At 49.6% G+C, this 18,257-nt stretch overlaps 3 protein-coding genes across 6 annotated transcripts; 2 read left to right on the top strand and 1 right to left on the bottom strand.

Annotated features, from left to right (window-relative positions):
• Nucleotides 1-1,086: 1,086 nt before the first annotated feature.
• LOC120903448 lies at nt 1,087-7,414 on the top strand. Its single transcript, XM_040312883.1, has 3 exons — nt 1,087-2,356; nt 4,918-5,717; nt 5,784-7,414. Exons 1-3 carry the CDS (start codon nt 2,340-2,342, stop codon nt 7,040-7,042), a joined length of 2,076 nt encoding a protein of 691 aa, XP_040168817.1. The 5' UTR covers nt 1,087-2,339; the 3' UTR covers nt 7,043-7,414.
• Nucleotides 7,415-7,606: 192 nt separating this feature from the next.
• On the top strand, nt 7,607-8,626 carry LOC120900868 (rRNA-processing protein UTP23 homolog). The gene is made up of 2 exons (XM_040308423.1): nt 7,607-7,805; nt 7,896-8,626. The coding sequence occupies exons 1-2, from the start codon at nt 7,686-7,688 to the stop codon at nt 8,571-8,573; spliced, it is 798 nt and encodes a 265-aa protein (XP_040164357.1). The 5' UTR covers nt 7,607-7,685; the 3' UTR covers nt 8,574-8,626.
• On the bottom strand, nt 8,620-16,178 carry LOC120900867 (enhancer of mRNA-decapping protein 4 homolog). 4 transcript variants are annotated; one of them, XM_040308419.1, is made up of 9 exons: nt 15,156-16,178; nt 14,883-15,088; nt 13,168-14,805; nt 12,113-12,769; nt 11,698-12,000; nt 10,533-11,626; nt 10,293-10,458; nt 9,678-10,215; nt 8,620-9,594 (listed from the first exon to the last, which is right to left on the bottom strand). In XM_040308419.1, the coding sequence occupies exons 1-9, from the start codon at nt 15,380-15,382 to the stop codon at nt 9,405-9,407; spliced, it is 5,019 nt and encodes a 1,672-aa protein (XP_040164353.1). In that variant the 5' UTR covers nt 15,383-16,178; the 3' UTR covers nt 8,620-9,404. The 4 variants fall into 4 exon arrangements, with proteins under 4 accessions (XP_040164353.1, XP_040164355.1, XP_040164354.1 ...); XM_040308421.1 differs by having other exon boundaries at nt 12,113-12,766; XM_040308420.1 differs by having other exon boundaries at nt 12,116-12,769; nt 15,156-16,177.
• Nucleotides 16,179-18,257: the final 2,079 nt, after the last annotated feature.

Genomic DNA, 18,257 nt, shown 5'->3' with positions numbered 1-18,257 from the left:
AATTTGCTTTTGATAATATGTTTATTTCATTAAAAAATTTTTTTTTTTATTTAACTGTTTTACTATTAATACCCTTTAATTAATATTCTTAATCTATTCCTCAAATTCAAAACCATTACAAAAGTTTTATGTTTAACAGAAAGTCTTTTTGATATGAAATTTTGGAACCTTCTTCCTATGCTCCAATCCGGCTTTCAAACGATTTCCAACGCAGAAAACGGTTCCCCTTGAACAGGAAACCAATTACGGGCACCGGCTCTGGCCCTGGTAGCATGGTGGCTTTGCCATACTGCCGGAATTACGGAACGCTTGCTGCATACATTTTCCGCACAATACGCCCGAGAAATGAATTGGCCGGAAATAATGTGACTATTGCAACATCGCCTTATGCTCTAGTGCTTCTTTCCATTCCTAATCGTCCTACACACAGTCCCAAGGTCGTCCAGGATATTGGGGTGGACGGACGGTTGGACCGTTTTCGCTGGATTGCACATAAAAGGGCGCTTTTGAAGCCGCTCGTGCACCGCGCGTGTACATGTATGTGTTTGTTTTCAAAACAAAACACCCCGTTTCTTTCTCCAGCTCTAAACCATCCTCTTCTTCAAGGGGCGGGGGTGTCATCTCCTCCTCCAAGTGTGTCATACCATCCCCTTTCCTCCATGAAATGTCCAATAGTTCCGGTTCACGAATACCGTGTCGTTGGTGTCGTGTTGGTCGTGAGCCACGACTTCCTCTCCAACAAAAGAGAGAGAGAGAGAATGTGAGAGAATACACCATCTCTTCCATTGGAATGTTACCATGACGATACGCGTTCTCCGTTCTCGCATGGATTCTCCCATGGCACCAGTCACGGATGCTGTGGATGCTTCGATCTTCTGCTTGGCGAAGTCTCCTAAGCTCTCGCAGCGCAAACTCCACCAGGGTTCCGGTTTGCCGTCTCGGAGGGGGTGTGAAGCTCGAGAGAGCACCATCGGCACATAAATTCCAGCATTTGTGTGTTCACTCTCGCTTTTTCTTATTTTTTTTTGTTGCTTTCGTTACACGACGGAGATTTTGAAGGGCGACTCCGTACGGTGGAGGCGCATGGTGATCACGTTTATGGGAAGGGATATATAAGCAGGAAGGGAGCGGTAGTGTCGGTGCTGGGATATGATAAAAATCTCCTGAATCTCTCTGCAAATCACTCATATCGGGGCAAGCTCAGCTTCAGTCACTAAAGTACCATCAGCGCTGCCGGGTACGGATGGTACAGCTCCTAGTAGCCTTTGGAAACGTGTGAGTGCGTCCCTTTTCTCTGTGTTGGTGTATGTATTTGTGTGTGTTTATCCATTACAAATAGACAAAAAGAAAAGGGATTTTATTGTGTGTAAAAGATTGCTTCATCTATTCAATGTGCGTTTTGTGTAAAGTCCTTGCGCGTGGACCAACACCCGCCCCGCGGGGTGCCGAAGGGACGTCATGGCGTGGCCGTACAATGTGCAGAAGGCGCTAATGAAGCGTATCCATTCCTGCTTCATTGCACTGGCCACTGGGACACACTCTCACCAGGCTCAAGGATAATGACACTCCGCCTGTGGAGAAAACGCGTGAAGCAATTGGTGGAAAATATGAGCCATAACAAACATCAATAAAAGATACACAATGTTTGCGACACGAGAGCACTAATTGGAACACTGGTACCCGGGAGGAAGTGACACAATGCTATCGCATGAAAAGAACAAGTCGTCCTGCTGCTCCTGTAACATCGGTGTGAGGTGAAAAACGAGAAAACAGGCTAGTGATCCGCACCCATCGGAACACGCAATTCGTAGCTGGAAATACAATCCCACCTACTACTGGATGCTACTACTATTACTTCTGCTACTGTCGTCGTCGCCATCGTCAGTGAGATGTGCCTCGTGACCCCTTTTCCGGCAAATGGTTGTGCGAAAGTGTGCGCTAGAATTGAATTAAAATTCAATCCGAAAGGATTTGCTTCGGGGGCAGGAACCAGAACCGGATAAAAAAGGAGTTTCCCTAACGACGCTGTGTTTGAGCCCTACGGGGCTACGGAGAATCTGGGAATGCCAATAAGCCGTGCTGCATCCTTCGTGAGCGCCCAAGGCAAATAGTGTCGGATGTCGTTAGTTTAGAAGCAAACAAAAAAGAAAAGAAAGTTACTCAAAAGAAAATAGAGAAAAACACTCCAGCTCCAGAGTTGCTCCACCGGAAGAGCTCTGATCGTGTGCCCTTCGGGTGGAGGCGCCCAGAAGTTCGTTCAGGAGCAAAACTACGAGCCGTCGCACACACGCGTACGTACCCTCGTCGGCCAGGCGTCAACAACCTCCGTTCGCGTCGGGATGGCTGAGAAAACAAGGTAAGCAGATAAGCTCTGCCAGCGAGTAGAGTAGAGCCAAAGTGCAAACATCTGCGCTTCCCGGTAATGAATCGTAAAGGTGGAGGAAAACGGATTGATGAAACTTTCTTCTCGGTTTGGGGGATGAGTTTTGTTTTATTGCGCGTTTATTTTAAATATATTAAGGAAAAAAAAAATCATTTTGAGATTCTGCATTCTGTTTTCTGAGTGTGATAGAAATTTTAGTAATATTCAATGAACACATAAAAAAAATCGCCTGTTTCCTTCACCTTGTCTCTTTCAATTCAATCAAAATCAAAATATTCCCAGGCACCAATCCAAAATCAATATCAATCAATTTTCGCCCATTCAATTAATGACTGCCTAATGAAGTAGCAGCGCCCATTGAACGCACTAAGCCCCAAGGTAGCGCCGTACGTCGCAATCTGCTAATCCTTTTTCATCTCATCATTTTCCATCCCTGCCTTTGATGTGCTGCGATAAAGCTTCCTCTGTACGCTGATTAATTGAGGACGCTTCGCTTTGTGCCTTCGTTTACCGTTACAAGCAGCACAAGCAGCAGTCGTTATTAATCGCTTTATGTAATGCCCATGGTGGTACCTTGGGAAAGGGTAGTTTAAATTGCAATTGTCAAGGCATATCGGTGCCAAAGCCGGAACAAATCGTCAACAAACACCCTATCTCGTTCCAATTACAATGTGCCAAATGGAAGCCAATCGGAGCCAGAGCTTGATTGGCCCGTGAGCCATCAAGAAACCCCGTGGTCGTTTATTCAATCGAGCAAAACCGATGAGCTTTGAGGCAGCTGTGCCAACACCATACCAACAACATGCCATGTTCACGCCTACTCAGACGAAACGTGGTGATGGATGTGGCGAAGCACGTGGTGTTGGAAGCATGCTTCCAATTACCTTGAAGAGGGAGTGATGCAGCAGGCGCTGGAACGGAAGATTTCACACCTGAAGACACACTACGAGCACCGGGGGATGAGCCCGGGATTGCAGTGGGAAATGTGAAATTGAATTCACATAATTGCCTTTTATTAATTAACGTATAAACGAATGGTGCTATGTCTAGATCTCTGGGTAAAGGGACACTCCGACGGATCTGTGTGTCCCCACTGCGATTGGGCAATAAATCTAGGTTTATGGCTTTGTTGCAGGGTTGTTAGGATTCGGTCACCCTGCCCAGGCCTTCGGGAAGCTGTGTGTGTGTGTTGAAACAGACAGATTGGAAGGGATCCGTTTTTTTGGCACACTTTAGCTTACCTTACCCGAATACGGTTCCATATCGGTATGTACGAAGCAGCAGGGCAAAGGAAAGGGGTTTTCTTAGCACATCAGGCAGTAAGAACCAGGCCAAAAGCCCCCCGACAGACACGAAAAACATGAAAATTGGAACATGACTTGGAAACGGTCCAAACGGGGAGGAAAGTTTACTGATTTATTGGCTGAGCACACGGGGCTGGGACATAGTTGAACAATAGTTTGCCGCGAGGAGCCGGTGGAGCAGACAGAGAAAGCGGGGTAGTGTTTTTACGTGATTCTTCCCACTATAGTTGCCATGATTAAGCTCTGCTTTGTCGTCCGGCCATCGTCAAGGGTTCGGTGACCGAAAATAACAATCAATTTCATTTTTGGAAAAGATAAGAGGAAAATACTTACAAACTTACTTTCAAACTGTGGTAAATGTAAGGGCAGGACATGTATGACCAGATGAGATGGGTTGCAGAAGATTGTCCCCATACATTGTGGCGAAACGGCTTACTACAAGGTCATACTTGTCTGTCGTATACAAATCTTCATAGACTTCTTGGTACCACGTAACCCCGCATGTTCAAGTCGTTGAGAATAGAACCGGTCCGGTATTGCTGATGTCAGTGCATCTATCTTATAGACCACCGAGTCATCTAATGGTTAGAACTCCTACTAGAAGGAGTTCTCTTCGACTCATATTTCTTGCACAAGGTTTTTTACTTGGATTTGACTTCAAAAGTGCGTTCTTGTTAGTAGAACCGCTGCTGGTGCCATTATCAGATTGGTCTTAGTCTCGTTTATCTGCAATCCATTCTAGGCTTGAACCCATGAACCCATGACGGGCATGTTGTTGAGTCGTTCGAGTTGCCAACTGTACCACGGGACCGCCCCCTGTTGGGAAGTAGTAAAAGGCTCTTTTTTATAGAGACTTTGAGCCGATTGGCCTTATTCGCCTCTTTGCGGTTGGTGATCATTTTGGTGCGCTGATGATAAAGCTGTTTCTATATTGGATCTTATGTGACGGGTACTGATTCCTATAGCACCGTTATTGTACAGACACCCTAATAGAGCATGGAATCTAATTGGAAGTATAATCTAATTGACAGATTCCAGTTGGCGGAAATAAAAAAAAGCTCATTGCGTTCATATAATTTTATCCTAGCTATACTATCATGTGCGGCTTTGAACTGTATGAAGAGATGGTACGAGGTATTATTATATGTTTGTATTCTGTCATCTTCTCGATTATATACCGCCATTATACTGCCAAGCCTTTCCCATCTCAACCACTTCGTCTCATTTCAGCTTTGCACACCGCTACCGATCAGCCCACAGCGTGCATCACTACAAACCCCTCCTGCCCACCGATCGCAGGATGGGCCCGATACGCAAAAAGAAAACCCGCTTCAAGGTGCTGCTCATGATGGGGACCGTTTTCGCCTGTCTGCTGTACGCGATCGAGCGCCCCTTCTGGTGGGACTACGACGCACTGGAGGCTCCGCTCTGGAACGAAGCGCTCGAAACGCGTGACGACGAGCAGCACTTCAACTACAACAGCTCGTACTTTGTCAACACGGTCGGCTGCAAGATGCCAAGCTTTCCGGTAACGAACGCGCAGATACAGAAGTTTGTCGAGCGGCCGGAACCGATCGAGTGTGTGCCGGCCCTGCTGGAGGCGGACGAACGGTGGATCTGGTTTCAGCTGTCGATGGAGGACATTGAGCGCCATTACAACGTGACGAATGCGAGCATGATACAGTGTTGTGTGCGGTCGTTCGAACGCTTGACCGACCAGGAGGAGCATCAGGTGGGCAACGAGAGTTGCTTCGACTATCCGGAGCGGTACGATGCACGGGAGCAAGAGTTCGCGATGGTGAATTGTCATCACGTGGAGCTGAAGGACCCGTTCTACTGGGACTACTTTGCGTTTGTGCCGCCGGGGAAGAGGGCGGTTGAGGAGCGATTGAAAACGGCCAGAAGGGAAGGGTTGGCTGAAGGTGAACAGCGGCTGAATGTGATGATACTGGGGATTGATGCGGTTTCGCGACTGAATCTACACCGCCAGATGAATCAAACGACCGACTATCTACTAAACACCTTAAATGGTATGTGTTGCTTTCTTCTCTATCTACTCTAGCTACTAAACTAATACCTTCTTTTCCACCCTCCAGGCATTGAGATGTTCGGTTACAACAAAGTGGGTGACAATACATTTCCCAACATGGTGCCGGCCCTAACCGGGCTGGACATCGAGGAGCTCGGTGCAGCATGTCTTCCAAATGCCAGCAGTACCTTTGACCTGTGTCAGTTCGTGTGGAACAAGTTCGGCGAGGCCGGCTACCGGACGGTCTACGCCGAGGACAGCTCGGCGATGGGCACGTTCAACTACGGCAAGAAGGGCTTTCGCCGCCAGCCGACCGACTACTATCTGCGCAACTTTTTCCGCCAGATGGAATCGAGCGTCGGCTACAACAAGAAGCTGAACGCGAAACTGTGCTTGGGCGGGCGGAATCCGACCCGCGTGCTGCTGGACTATGCGCGAAAGATCGTCAAAACGTTCGGTGCGTCGGAACCGGTGTTTTCGTTGCTGTGGGGCGTCGGCATGACGCACGATTTCTTCAACAATCCAGCCCTGATCGACGATGACTATCGGCAGGTGCTGGAGTTTATGCAGGAAGAGCATCGGCACTATCTGAACCGCTCGGTGCTAATTCTAATGAGCGATCACGGCATACGCTGGGGCTCGTTCCGCAACACCTACCAGGGCATGATGGAGGAACGGCAACCGTTTCTGATCTTCGTACTGCCGGCGTGGTTTCGTCGCGAGTATCCCGCCGCTTATCACAACCTGCGAAGGAACCGATTGCGGCTCACGACACACTTTGATCTGTATGAAACGTTGAAAGAGTTTCTCGATATGTCCGGATTGCGGACTGGGTCGATTCGTGAGCGAACGGAAGAGCTGCTGGAAGCGAAACCTATCCCACGGGGGATTAGTTTGTTTCTGCCTGTTCCTACCACGCGGACCTGTGAGGATGCGGGTATTGCTCCGCACTGGTGTACCTGTCACGATCATAAACCGCTGCCGAAGAACGATCATCAGGTGATACAGGCGGCACGGTTCGCCGTCGAGCGGGTGAATCATCTGCTGCTGGAGTATCCGCAGTGCAGCGTGCTGCATCTGAACTCGATCGACGATGCGAGCGTGGGCATGTCGCCGGAGAACATCACGGCCAAGCACAAGTTTAGCGACATCAGCGTGCGGTTCGTGACGAAACCGGGGGACGGTGAGTTCGAGGCGACGGTACGGATCGATTCGAACAACGATAGCTTCCTGACGGGGACGGTCAGCCGTACGAATCTGTACGGCAAGCAGAGCTTCTGTGTCGATGACTATCGGTTAAAGCTGTACTGCTTCTGTGGAATTTAGAGGGTGAATAGGGTGCAGAAGTATTCCAGTTATAGATAGACCTAGTTCCGTTGGGGATAGGTTGAAAAGAGCTAGCTTTAGAATAGGCGTTAAACGATCATGCAAAATCAAACCAAGAAATGGGAGGAAGGGGCTCCACTGGGAAATACAAGTGATAGTGTAGAGATACGAGATTTCCACTTACCATTTTTAAGCCTCACCCTTTTTCTTACTACGAAGGTAGGGTGGGTGAGCTAGTGAGGACGATAGAGCGGGCGTATTACCAAAAAGTGTACAATGTATATTTATTATTTGATTTTCTCCATTTTTGTATTGTGCTTCCGTTGTATAACACGGTAAATAAATAAAGAGAAAAGTATTATTTTCAAATGATATCCAATGTGTGTGCTTTTTCTTGTTGAGAAGCTTGAAAATTGTGTTTTTATTTACTAAAAGATTAAAATGTAACGTATAAAAATACTTACAAATTTGAAATCACTGCACGGCTTCCCACTGTGCAGCACTGCGCCAAAAAAGTCGATGAAACGTCAAAACGACACACGGCACACGGATAATCCGTTTGTTGTGTTTTCAACGCGTGCAACACCGCTGCCGTCGGAGAAAAGATCGCCTAAAACACACCGAAAAACGCTCCTAATTCACAATGAAAATCACCAAACACAAGAAAACTCGTAAGTATATGAGTTTTTACATCAACAACTTTGGATTTCGCGAACCACTGCTCGTGCTGATCGATGGAAGCTTCTGCCATGCAGCGTACAAGGTACCGGATCCCCGTTTCCGTTCCTCAAACAACGTGCTTTTGCTTTTTCGTTTTGTATTTATTAACTCACCTCTTCTAAAACTCTTCCAGATCCGCCTGCAAATAGAAGAGCAGCTAAAAAAGTACTTCCAGTGTGAGGTAAAGCCCATCGTCACGGCATGCATCATCACCGAGACGGACAATCTCGGACCGGGCTTCACCGGCACCAGTCAGCTGTTGAAAAAATTCCTCGTACATCGCTGCGGCCACGAGAAGCGACCGCTCGACGGTTCGTCCTGCATCAAATCCATGACCAAATCGTGCCACTACATCGTTGCTACGCAGGACCGAGCGCTGCAGGAGTGGGTTCGCGAGCATCCGGGTATACCGCTTTTCTACCTGCACAATGCATCCGTCCCCACGCTGGTGCAACCGTCGGAGGCCCACCGTCAGGCGGCTGCGGAAGGGCAGAAGAGTCGGGTAGGCATTCGTGAACTTGATCAGCAAACGATACAAAAGCTAAAAGTGAAGGAAGGGCTCGTTGCGCCCGAATCGAACGGTGGCCCCAAGAAGAAGCGAAAGGTGAAAAACCCCAACCCGCTGTCGTGTAAAAAGCCCAAAAAGACGAAAAAGGGGGTGGACGGAAAGGGGACGCCGTCGGAGAGCAAGTCACCCACCGTGGGGGAGGGTGGAGTGGTAAAGAAAAAGAGCAGAAAGCGCATCAAGCTGCCGAAACACGTCATCGAGCATCTGAAAGCCGGCAACGGTGGTGGTGCTGGGGCGTCATAAATGTAAGCAAAAACTGTAAAATTAAATTCGGCAATTAAAGCTCATTTAATTGACTCATCGTTGTTTTTTTTGTGTATTTTCTGGTGTTGGAGTATGGACACAGTTTTATTATCGAAGGTTTTCAATTTGATTTGCGTTAATTACAAACTAAAGTAAATCCGCGGATGGATGATGATTGTTTCTTTCTATCGTCTCGACATTTACACGACACAGCGACAAAGTGGTGTGTGTGTGTAGTGCTGCTACTACACACGAACATCCGTTTCCTATTCCGGTGTTAGAGTGGGGATTTTTACGTGGGTGTGGTGTGACAACGAGGGGGAAAACATAGAAGGGGCTGACGACATGGAATGACGCTCGACAGCATGCAATTGTGCTGCGCGATGCAGTGTGGGTGTAGATGAGCGCGCTTTTATAGTCAGAAAGGGTAAAAACAGATCAAAAAGTGTCAAATGGAAGTATAACAAAGCACGATTTCAAATAGAATTTGCAAACAATCGAACGAAAAGGTAGTTAAATAAGTGTCAAAATTGTACTTAAAAGTAGAACACGGACAGGATGAATCCTAAAAATGGGACTGAGTTCACGATTAGTTCCCCTCTGGGATGGGGTGTGTTGGTCATGTCTTTTTTCATCTAAGAAGGGATTGTGTGTGTGTGTGTGAAAGGTGTAAAATTGATTTGAATTGATTTGATTGCTTTGTGGGGGGCTTACGATGGGGGATGGGACCTCTTCTCTCTCTCCCTCTCTCTCTTTGAATGTGCTCTTTCAGGTGCCGTCAGTCTTGGTTCTGCCGTTGGTTACTGCTGATTGCCGCTACTTGAACAGGTATCAGGTATTCTTGAAGCCAATGTACTGCGCGGCAATGACCAGCATCTTCAGGCTGGTGCAGAGCGGGTTCTGTGGGTTCGCGGTCATAAACTTCTGACAGTTGCTGATCAGCTCCATGATCACCTTCGGCGAGTGTTCCTTCGTGATCGGATCCTGAAAGTCTAGATTGACGATTGCATCGGACAAGTACCTGCAAGGGGAGAAAAATAAGACGTTAACATTCATAAACAATCCTTTTTGTCGATTCGTTGCCATCCTTCAATCCACACTCACTTGTGCTTCAGTTCATTGTGGTTTGCCATGTCGGCGGAAATTTGCTGTATGAGCGACAGCAGCACGGTTTGCTCGAGCGGGCACGGATTGAACACCTGCTTGTGGTCGGCCCGCTCGAGCAGAAACTCCACCAGGCTCAGATCGTTCGACAGCAGCGCCTTGTGGAAGGCTTTGTTGATCTGGCCCCCGTTCAGGTACTGCTTGATCTGGTCCTGCACGTCCATGTTGCTCGGGGCGGGCGTTTGGGCCTGCGAGCGCACCACCGACAGGACGGAGTCTTCCAGCGAGGACGCCTGTGCCTCGAAGCCCTTCTCGATCTCCTGCCGGATGTGCTCGCGCACCGACCGGAGCAGCGACGCGTGCAGCCCGCGCATGTCCTTCTCGATCGTTTCGCGCAGCGCCCGCACGGTCGCTATCGTCGTTTGGTCGGCCGTCGTGCTGAGCTCCTTCGGCAGCTGCCGAACGCTTTCCACCAGCTCGCCGGTACGGTCCTGCATCTTCCCTATGCCCTCCAGGTGTTTGTCGACCTTTTGTATGACTGGAAAGATACCGAGGGGGAAATGAAACCATCAAGCACTTGCTAGAGCGAACGAAATTGAGAGTGACGGGACTTACGTTCCAGTATGCCGTACGAGAAGGCTTTGCTCATCTGTCGGAACAGTTCTTCACATTGTTTGCTGTAGCTGGGCAGGATCACCTCGCGCAGCGATGCGTGGTACACGTCGTACAGCACCGTCCGCATGCCTGTCTGTATGGCCGTGGACATTGCCTTCATGACAGGCTGGAGTGCAAAAGAAAAAGGATTTTTTATTAAAATTTGCTCCATCAACAAGCACATTCCCCCTTCACACTTACCTCACTTCGCACCGTGCGCTGAATCGAGTCCCGGATGGCGCCTTCGTTGGTGCGCAGCTTTTCCGCCAGATCCGCGGCGACGGCACGCTGCACCATGTCCAGCTTGCCGTTAATCGCGGGCAGCAGCTTCTGCTGCATCTCCTGCACGATCGCCTGCAGCAGACGGCCCTGCAGCTGCGCAATCATCGCCTGAGGTAGGTGCGTTAGGGTTTCGGCGATGCGGGCCTGCTGATTGTTGAAGCAGCTCACCAGCGTCTGCTCCATCTTGAGCGAGTGCTGCACCAGCAGCCCGGACAGTTGCGTTTCGATCGTTTTCGGCAGCGTCTGGTTGAACCGGTTCATCGTGGCACTGTTCTTGCGCTGCTCCTCCACCCGGGCTTTCTTCATCGCGTCCAGCTGCACGTTCAGCTGCTCGATCTGGCGCGACTGTGCCACCATGAGGTCCATCATGCGGTCCAGCTTGCTGCTCAGCTCGGCTATTTGCTTCGAAGAGTCGGGCACGTGCACGATGGTCGGTGGTGCCGTCGTAACAACGTCCTTTCCAACCGCCGGCACATCCGTCGGTACGGACGACGGCCAAAAGCCGGGCGCGGAAGGCTCATCGTTCGGTTCCACCTTCGCGCTTTCCTCACCTGGACTGTCGTGGAGCAGGGCGGAGGACTTTCTTTTCGCCGAAACTTCCTCCCGCTCGATGGTGGGGTCTGCGGCCGGTTCCTTCAGGGCGGACGCCGCAACCGTTGCCTTTTCTGCGGACAACAACACGCTAGCGTCTGCCACATCCGGCTCCGGATCTTTCTCGTCCACCACCTCCTCGTCCGCATTGTCGTTGGTACCGTTTGGTACCACAACTACCACGCCGTCCTCTTCATCGAACCGGTCGGCCACGTTCAACACACCTTCCTCTTCGTCGTCTTCCTCCTCCTCCTCCTCGTCGTAATCGTCCTTCCGCTCGACGCACGAGTACAGGAACAGATCCTCTACCATGCTGATGACCGGACCCTTGGTCGACATGATTTGCTGCACCTCCCGGCTCGGGCTCGAACCGCCGCTAGCAAGCATCTCCGCCGATGGCATCGGTGGTACCGTTGGAGCATCTGTAAAAGAACAGCGTAGAAGACGTTTTAGAAACTTACCCCGGACTGTCTCATTGGCAAATTCTCCCTACCTGTAACGCTATCCTCCTCCATATTATTGCCTGGCCCGTTGGTGGAATTTCGATGCTTCGCCTTACTGGCCGCCACACTATCGTCGGCCGCTTCCGAGCGATTCTTCACCATGTTCACAAACGCTTCCAGTGCGTCCGTCGTCGGCATTGTGGTGGGCTGCGTGACCTGCTGGCCAGCGGACGCCACCATATCCGCAACCGACGCTGGCGGCTGCTGCTGCTGGTGCTGTTTAGTGGCTTTGGCCAGCATAAACAGGGTGCTGAGTACGTCCGGATTGACGGTTTCGTCGCTTTTGATTTTTTCTAAAACAGAAATTTATACATTAATCTCTTCTAATGTCCGCAAAACGCACAATAGGAAGACGCTTATACGCCTTCTGTTTTAATTTAAACACAAAGATTCCGTTAAATTAACTACCTCGAACCGTCGGCGGTTCTGCTTCGTCAAGTGTAAGTATTTTCGTAAAATGTTCCATCGTCAGTGACGTCCCCGAGACGCTAATGACGGCGCCGTCCGGTTGACCTACTGCGCCCGTCCCGTGGCCCTGCGGTTGCTTTCTGCTCTTGCCTTGCTCGACCACCGTGCTGCCGTTGGCCAGCGCAAACTGGGCACTCTTCACAGGTCCCTTCTTCTTGCCCTGCTTGACCACCGGCTTCGGCTCGGCGTCCGTGTCTTCCTCATCCCCATCCTCATCGTCCGGATCGTCGGTAATGTCGGTAATGACCCGCTCGGAACCGGCCACCGAGGCAACGCTTGTGTTGCCACCGCCTTCCTCCTCTTCCTCTTCCTGCTCATCGTCGCTTGAGGCGCCACCACTGTCGCTAGACGACACGCTACCGTTCGCGCTGGCCGTGCTCGTGACGGACGAGCTGGCGGCCTTCCTGGCACCGGTCGTGGTGGCGGTGGTGTTGGTCGTAACCGTCGTGTTGACCGGTTGTGCACCCCGGCCCCGCCTTCGCCCTCCCGTGGGGGCCGTTCGCCGATCGTACTGATTCATGATCGTTTCCATTTCGGGGTAGGGCAGCTCCGAAAGGTTGATAATGCGCACGTCCTTCACGTTCTCCTTGCCTGCTGCAGCGTCAGAGAAGGGGGAACGAAACGGAGGGGGAAAACATGGCATCGTTACCAAGTGTCATTTTTTCGACCGAAAGGGATCGTTAATGAAAGGAGCAGAGGGACATTGTGTTTGTCTTTTCCTTTCATAAAAATCAAAGCTTCCAGGAAGTACAAACAATAAATAACATAAATGTCCGCAAGAAAACTAAACGCACACAAGGGTAACTCTTCAACTCGTAACCCTCTACGGTACGTTACATTTGAAACATAATACGTTTTACTTTGCAAAGCTAACTAAAACAACGAATAACTGAGCTACAAGTACTCAACACATAATACAAACAGTTTAATTTCTAAATAACATCTACAAAACAATACAAAAAACAAATGTGATAAATGTATGGTCATCTTACCTGATCTGGTAGCGCTGCCCGGTGTGCTGAAGGAGTCCGGTGTCATAAGATTCACTTTGTTGCTGCTACTGGCCGGCGTCGTAGGTCCACTCGTACCACCAACGTTAGTTCCCTCCGCCGAAGAGTTTGCCGTGCGGATGGATACAAACACGTCGTTTAACTTCTGAGCCGCTTCGGCCATTTTCAGCGCGATGGGGTTATTGCTATCATCCTCCTCCTCCTCCTCTTCGACATTGTCCGATCCGTTGTTCAGTGTGCCTTGCGCACCGTTCTTCCCATCCACCTTCTTGCCCTTCGCTGCCGTTTCGTCCACCAAACGATCATCCTCCTCTGAAGGGCCGTGCGACACATTGTTGTCCGTGGTTTCGTTGGAAGCGGAAGACGAAACGGACGACGAGTTGCCCGTGCTTTCCGTTGCCTCCGCATCATCCCGGACCGGGTCGTCCGTTAGTTCCTTCGTCAGTGGTTCGCTTTCACTGTCCGGAATGGCTTCGTACATGAGCGTACAGTCCTGCAGGTTGTTCGGTTGCACGAGGAACATACGAATCATGACACACTTCGGTGACGCCTGCTCGTCGTCCTCATCGTCGTCGTAGTCGCCGTACTTCGAGTTGCCGGCCGCCGCGTACAGTATCGAAAAGCCAAGCACCGATGCCGACAGCGGGTACTCCGCAATCGAAACAATGTACGGCTGCACGATCGAGCGTGTGCCGCCCTTGGAGAGGGTCGGCTTGTTCGGTTCGCTTTCCGCCGACGAGCCCGCCGACTGTCCCTTGCGCACCTGCAGCACGTAGATCTGGCGCGTGCTGCGCTCGGTCAGCACCAGGTACGTGGAGGATATGTCGATTTCCGCCTTGAAGTGGAGCGACGCCTCGACCGGCGACGTCAGCCGGACCGTCTGCAGACACTCCCAGGACTCGCAGCACCACACCTTAATCTCGGCGTTGTTTTCCGCGCACGTGATCGCGTGCTTCCAGATCGTCTTGTTGTTGACCGTTTCGGTGTAGTTGTCCAGGAAGAAGAAGCTCGTGATCGGCTTGCCGTCGTGCGGTTTCCACAGGTGCAGCCGCCGGGGGGACCGATCGTTCGCGTGCTGGTACACCTGGTAGAACCGGATGAGACCGTCGCTCGAGCTGAGCGCGAGCGTGGTACCGTCGTCGGAAAACACGCTGCCGGTGATGGTGGCTTCGCCATCGTTCGCCTTAAACCCGCCCTCCTCGATGTCGGACGCTTTCAGGTCGGTCGTATCGATGTACGATTTCGTCAGCACGCTAATACTGTAGCACTGGAAGGTGGAACCGCGCGTCCACACGAGCAGTTGCTTCGCAAACTCGTCGTTAAAGTCGGTACCGTCGCCCAGGTACGGGCACCACGTGATGCGATCGCAGATCGGCACGTGCCCCTCGAGCGGGTCGACGATTTTCACCTTCAGCGCGGTGGTCACCTTCTCGCCCTTCACCAGCACCTGGTGCACGTGCAGGGTCGTCCGTTCGATGATGCCGAGCAGACATTCGGTGGTGCTGTTGTGCGAGAACTGCAGATCCAGTATCTCGTCCGACAGGCCCTTGATCAGCCCCCGTTCGGGCAGGTCCAGATGAGCTACCCGGACCATACCTTCGCTCTTCGACTGCTTCGTTACTGTTGGGAGGTGAAAAGAGGCGCATATCGGTTAGTGGCGGGGGAGAAGAAAGGAAAACCCTGAAGCAGTACTGTACCTCGAATCGAGTAAGCCAGCAGATAGCAATCCTTGTGGCAGGCTATCAACCGGCCCGGGTAGTTTTTCTGTTCCCATTTGAAGTTGACCACGTTGACCAGCTTGATCTTCGAACTGCCACGGTCATGTTTACCCTCGGTACACACGACTGTGATGTTCTTATCGGTGGTCTTGAAGGAATGTTGACTATTGTCCGCATTGAATACGCTGCAAAGGAATAGAGCACGATGCCATTAGGATCGGAAACTGTGGCATCAAAAAAGGGACAACTTACAACTTCTTGCTGCCGCTCCCGACGGTAGAGACGGTTCGGTCGGTGGTTTCCATGGTGAACTCAAGGCGCTCTAGCAAGGACGATGATATATGGTTCAATAAAGGAGCTGACTGGTGCTGCTGCTGCTGCTGTTCTGTGTGTGCAGGATCTGCTAAATATCGGCGCAAATAAACGCGTTGCAACAACCGAGACAACTCAACTGTGGTGATGATGGCCAAAATTAGCATAACATCATGGGGGGTCAGCACATAAAAAAATGTAAGACAATCTTCACTGAATGCAGGTCTGGAGTTGTCGTGCTTGGTCGAGTGAGGTTCGCTTATGAGGATGGCGCTACGCGATAATGAATGATTACGGCGCTTGTCTCACAATCTCACGTACGTAGTTGTGCACACTACTATACACAGCGTGGAAGGAATTGTTTCTAAAACATTGATTTTCTTTAACCCCCAAGCGCGCTCCGTCTCTCTCTCTCTTTCTTTCTCTACGGTCACGGAAGGGTTCGTCGCCTTTCGCGGGGTGACCGAGAGGTGTGGCGGCGATGGTGAAACGGAAAGAAAACAACAAAAAACGAAGAAGAAACTAGGGAAAGCACTTCTCCAGTTATTCGGGGGGAGCTAAAAAAGCTGCAACCACTGCAGATAGTCCCGTTTGTGCCAATTGTGTTTTTCTCTTGGTTTCTTACTAAACGCTATTAAACGATACACTTTTACTACGCGCTGCTTTACTTCGCGATAGATGCGTTCTTCTTCGTCTCCAGTATCCTTTCCTTTCGGAGTCCGTCGAGCCCGGCGGAACCTTTTTGCTGGGGGCGGAACGGGCACACGCAGTAGGGTAAAACAAATACACACGCGATGCAGAGGGTCGCTCGCTAAAATGCGCCCCGCGGGAAACGGATACGGATATGACACGAAATGTGAACGGGTGGGGCGGGGGGATATATTATATTTCCCGAGATTGCAATTCCCGGTTCGTCCGAACGCTTCGATTTTTTCAGCAAAAAAATAAATGCAAAAAATAGCTTTTTCTGCTGCTGTCATCACTGTCAAGGTGAAATGGGTACCCAAGCAGAGTGGCCAGATTATTTTGGCGGTTTTCGGTAGGCGCATCAAAATTTTATCGGTAGTTTTCGGTAGGAGTTTAAGATTATTTCGGTAGTTTTCGGTAGGCTTTAAAGTGTTGAGCGGGGGTGGGGGGGGGGGGGAGAGGTTGTCGGAGATGGAAGCTAATCTGTCCCATGAAGAGCAGCACGAGAAAATAACATCTTTCATTTATTTAAAGGAGATAGTTTAGATTTGGTTAACAGCGGTCACATGAGGCCTTTCTGAAGTGTCGATCGGAAAATTGTACTAGGGAATTTAACCCAACAAATGATTGGGACGCTCTAGCAGCAATCGAACGCGATATCGAACATGAAAAATATATGGGATTTTACATGTTCGATGTGATTACCCACAAACCGAACATGTGAAGTCCTATACATTTTTCATGTTCGATGTCGTGTTCTATTGCTGCTAGAGCGCCGGGTTACATTATCTGTCAAATTGCATATAAAATTTTATCAGCGCGTTCGACTTCATGAAGTGCAGACACGGGCCTTAGTTGTCTCTGTTGAAGTTCTGGTTCTGGTTGCTAGTGATTTCCATATAGAGTTTAATACATTAAGTGATTTGGGAAATGGTAATATGACTTTTTGGTCAGTATTACGAAAAAATCTGTGATTTTCGGTAGGATAAATGAAAATTCGGTAGTTTTAGGGGGCTCATCTGTGAATCGGTAGGCATATCAAAAATCGGTAGGAATACAGATAAATCGGTATTTCTGGTCACTCTGTACCCAAGTAACAAATCGGTACCGCGTCAGTTGACACGCTATCAGCGGGCTGGGCGGAATTGAAGGAACATATTTTTATGTTATTTCTATTATCGTTTTTAAACCAATTGACAATTGACAAAAAGTTGTTCAAACCCAGCAATTAACACATCATCAATGTATGTCCATTTACTGTTGTTTCAATAATATTTGTTCAGATCCTGGTATCGCTATTGAAATGTAGATGGCGCTAGCGCTGATGGTTTGAAAATGTCGTTTGGGTAGAATGAATTTGATTTGAAACTCGTTTTTTTCGAGTCACGTTTTTCATATCGGGAACCAATTGGGTGATGAAGAAAGAAGATAACATAAAGGGATACTTCATTTAATCGCTGTATTCCGGAACCTAACGTAATCATGAAATATACAATAATTTAGAAAATGAATATTAACGAAAACATTGGCAACAAATAAGACATGAAAAAGAAAAGCAAGGATCGGAGGAATAAGAAGATGAAGATAATTTGCAAGTACATAAAGAATTTCTACCTTGGACGCCGATTGAATCATTAAGGCCGGGCTACATTGATCGTACTCGCAAGCGTAATTTTGATTTTCACTAGCGCATCTGGCGGCGGCTGGTGGAAGCTTTTTTTGGTCGTCGGGGGAATGGTCGTGCCGGATCTCAAAATTAATTAGTTTTTTCATCGTTTCCCATTGCAAAAATGAATGCAATGCGTGCAAAACATGTGTATCTATGTTTTACAAAACTTTTCTCCTCCGATTTAAGTAAAAATCATGGAAAATTAACGTATTTTCTGGAGCGGCTCCAAATTGTTTGGCAAAATGCTTCGGTCAGCCGCCGCCAGATGCGCTAGTGAAAATCAAAATTACGCGTGCGAGTACGATCAATGTAGCCCGGCCTTTAATCAACCTCCACCATGTGCATTGCTCCATATGGCGGCGCAATACACCTTCCGTGCGGATACCGAGGGACTCCACGCGAACAACCTTCGCCAGCCCACTATCAGTCAACCGTTCGAGGTAGAACCAAACGGTGTTGACCACAGCCAACCGCTCCTGGCTCCGCAGTTACATAAAAAACAATCGATTCTGCGTGGAAACTCTGGCAACATTTTTTCCGATTTCCCGGCTATTGTTAGTTGGCGCGCTTCGGTTCCATGGAGACGATGCGCGATGGTGACGGCTTGAAGTTGTTTGGTTAGGTGAAGAGCGACCCACCAAACACACTACTCACCCGTGTGTGTGCGTTGTGTTGCGTTGTGTGGT

This window comes from Anopheles arabiensis, chromosome 3 (assembly GCF_016920715.1).
Source record: "Anopheles arabiensis isolate DONGOLA chromosome 3, AaraD3, whole genome shotgun sequence".
In the NCBI taxonomy this organism is placed as follows: Eukaryota; Metazoa; Arthropoda; class Insecta; order Diptera; family Culicidae; genus Anopheles; species Anopheles arabiensis.
Note: the sequence above shows the minus strand (reverse complement) of the source record. Positions and strands in the feature narration are given on the sequence as shown.

What these genes read in the sequence shown, in the direction of transcription:
- LOC120900867 (XM_040308419.1), bottom strand. Translation starts at nt 15,382, where the DNA reads ATGCTAATTTTGGCCATCATCACCACAGTTGAGTTGTCTCGGTTGTTG. An exon ending in GGGCAGCGCTACCAGATCAG is followed by an intron (nt 12,770 to 13,167) that starts GTAAGATGACCA and finishes CTGACGCTGCAG; the next exon opens with CAGGCAAGGAGAACGTGAAG. An exon ending in AGCGCACGGTGCGAAGTGAG is followed by an intron (nt 10,459 to 10,532) that starts GTAAGTGTGAAG and finishes TTTGCACTCCAG; the next exon opens with CCTGTCATGAAGGCAATGTC.
- LOC120900868 (XM_040308423.1), top strand. Translation starts at nt 7,686, where the DNA reads ATGAAAATCACCAAACACAAGAAAACTCGTAAGTATATGAGTTTTTAC. An exon ending in TCTGCCATGCAGCGTACAAG is followed by an intron (nt 7,806 to 7,895) that starts GTACCGGATCCC and finishes AAACTCTTCCAG; the next exon opens with ATCCGCCTGCAAATAGAAGA.
- LOC120903448 (XM_040312883.1), top strand. An exon ending in TCTACTAAACACCTTAAATG is followed by an intron (nt 5,718 to 5,783) that starts GTATGTGTTGCT and finishes TCCACCCTCCAG; the next exon opens with GCATTGAGATGTTCGGTTAC.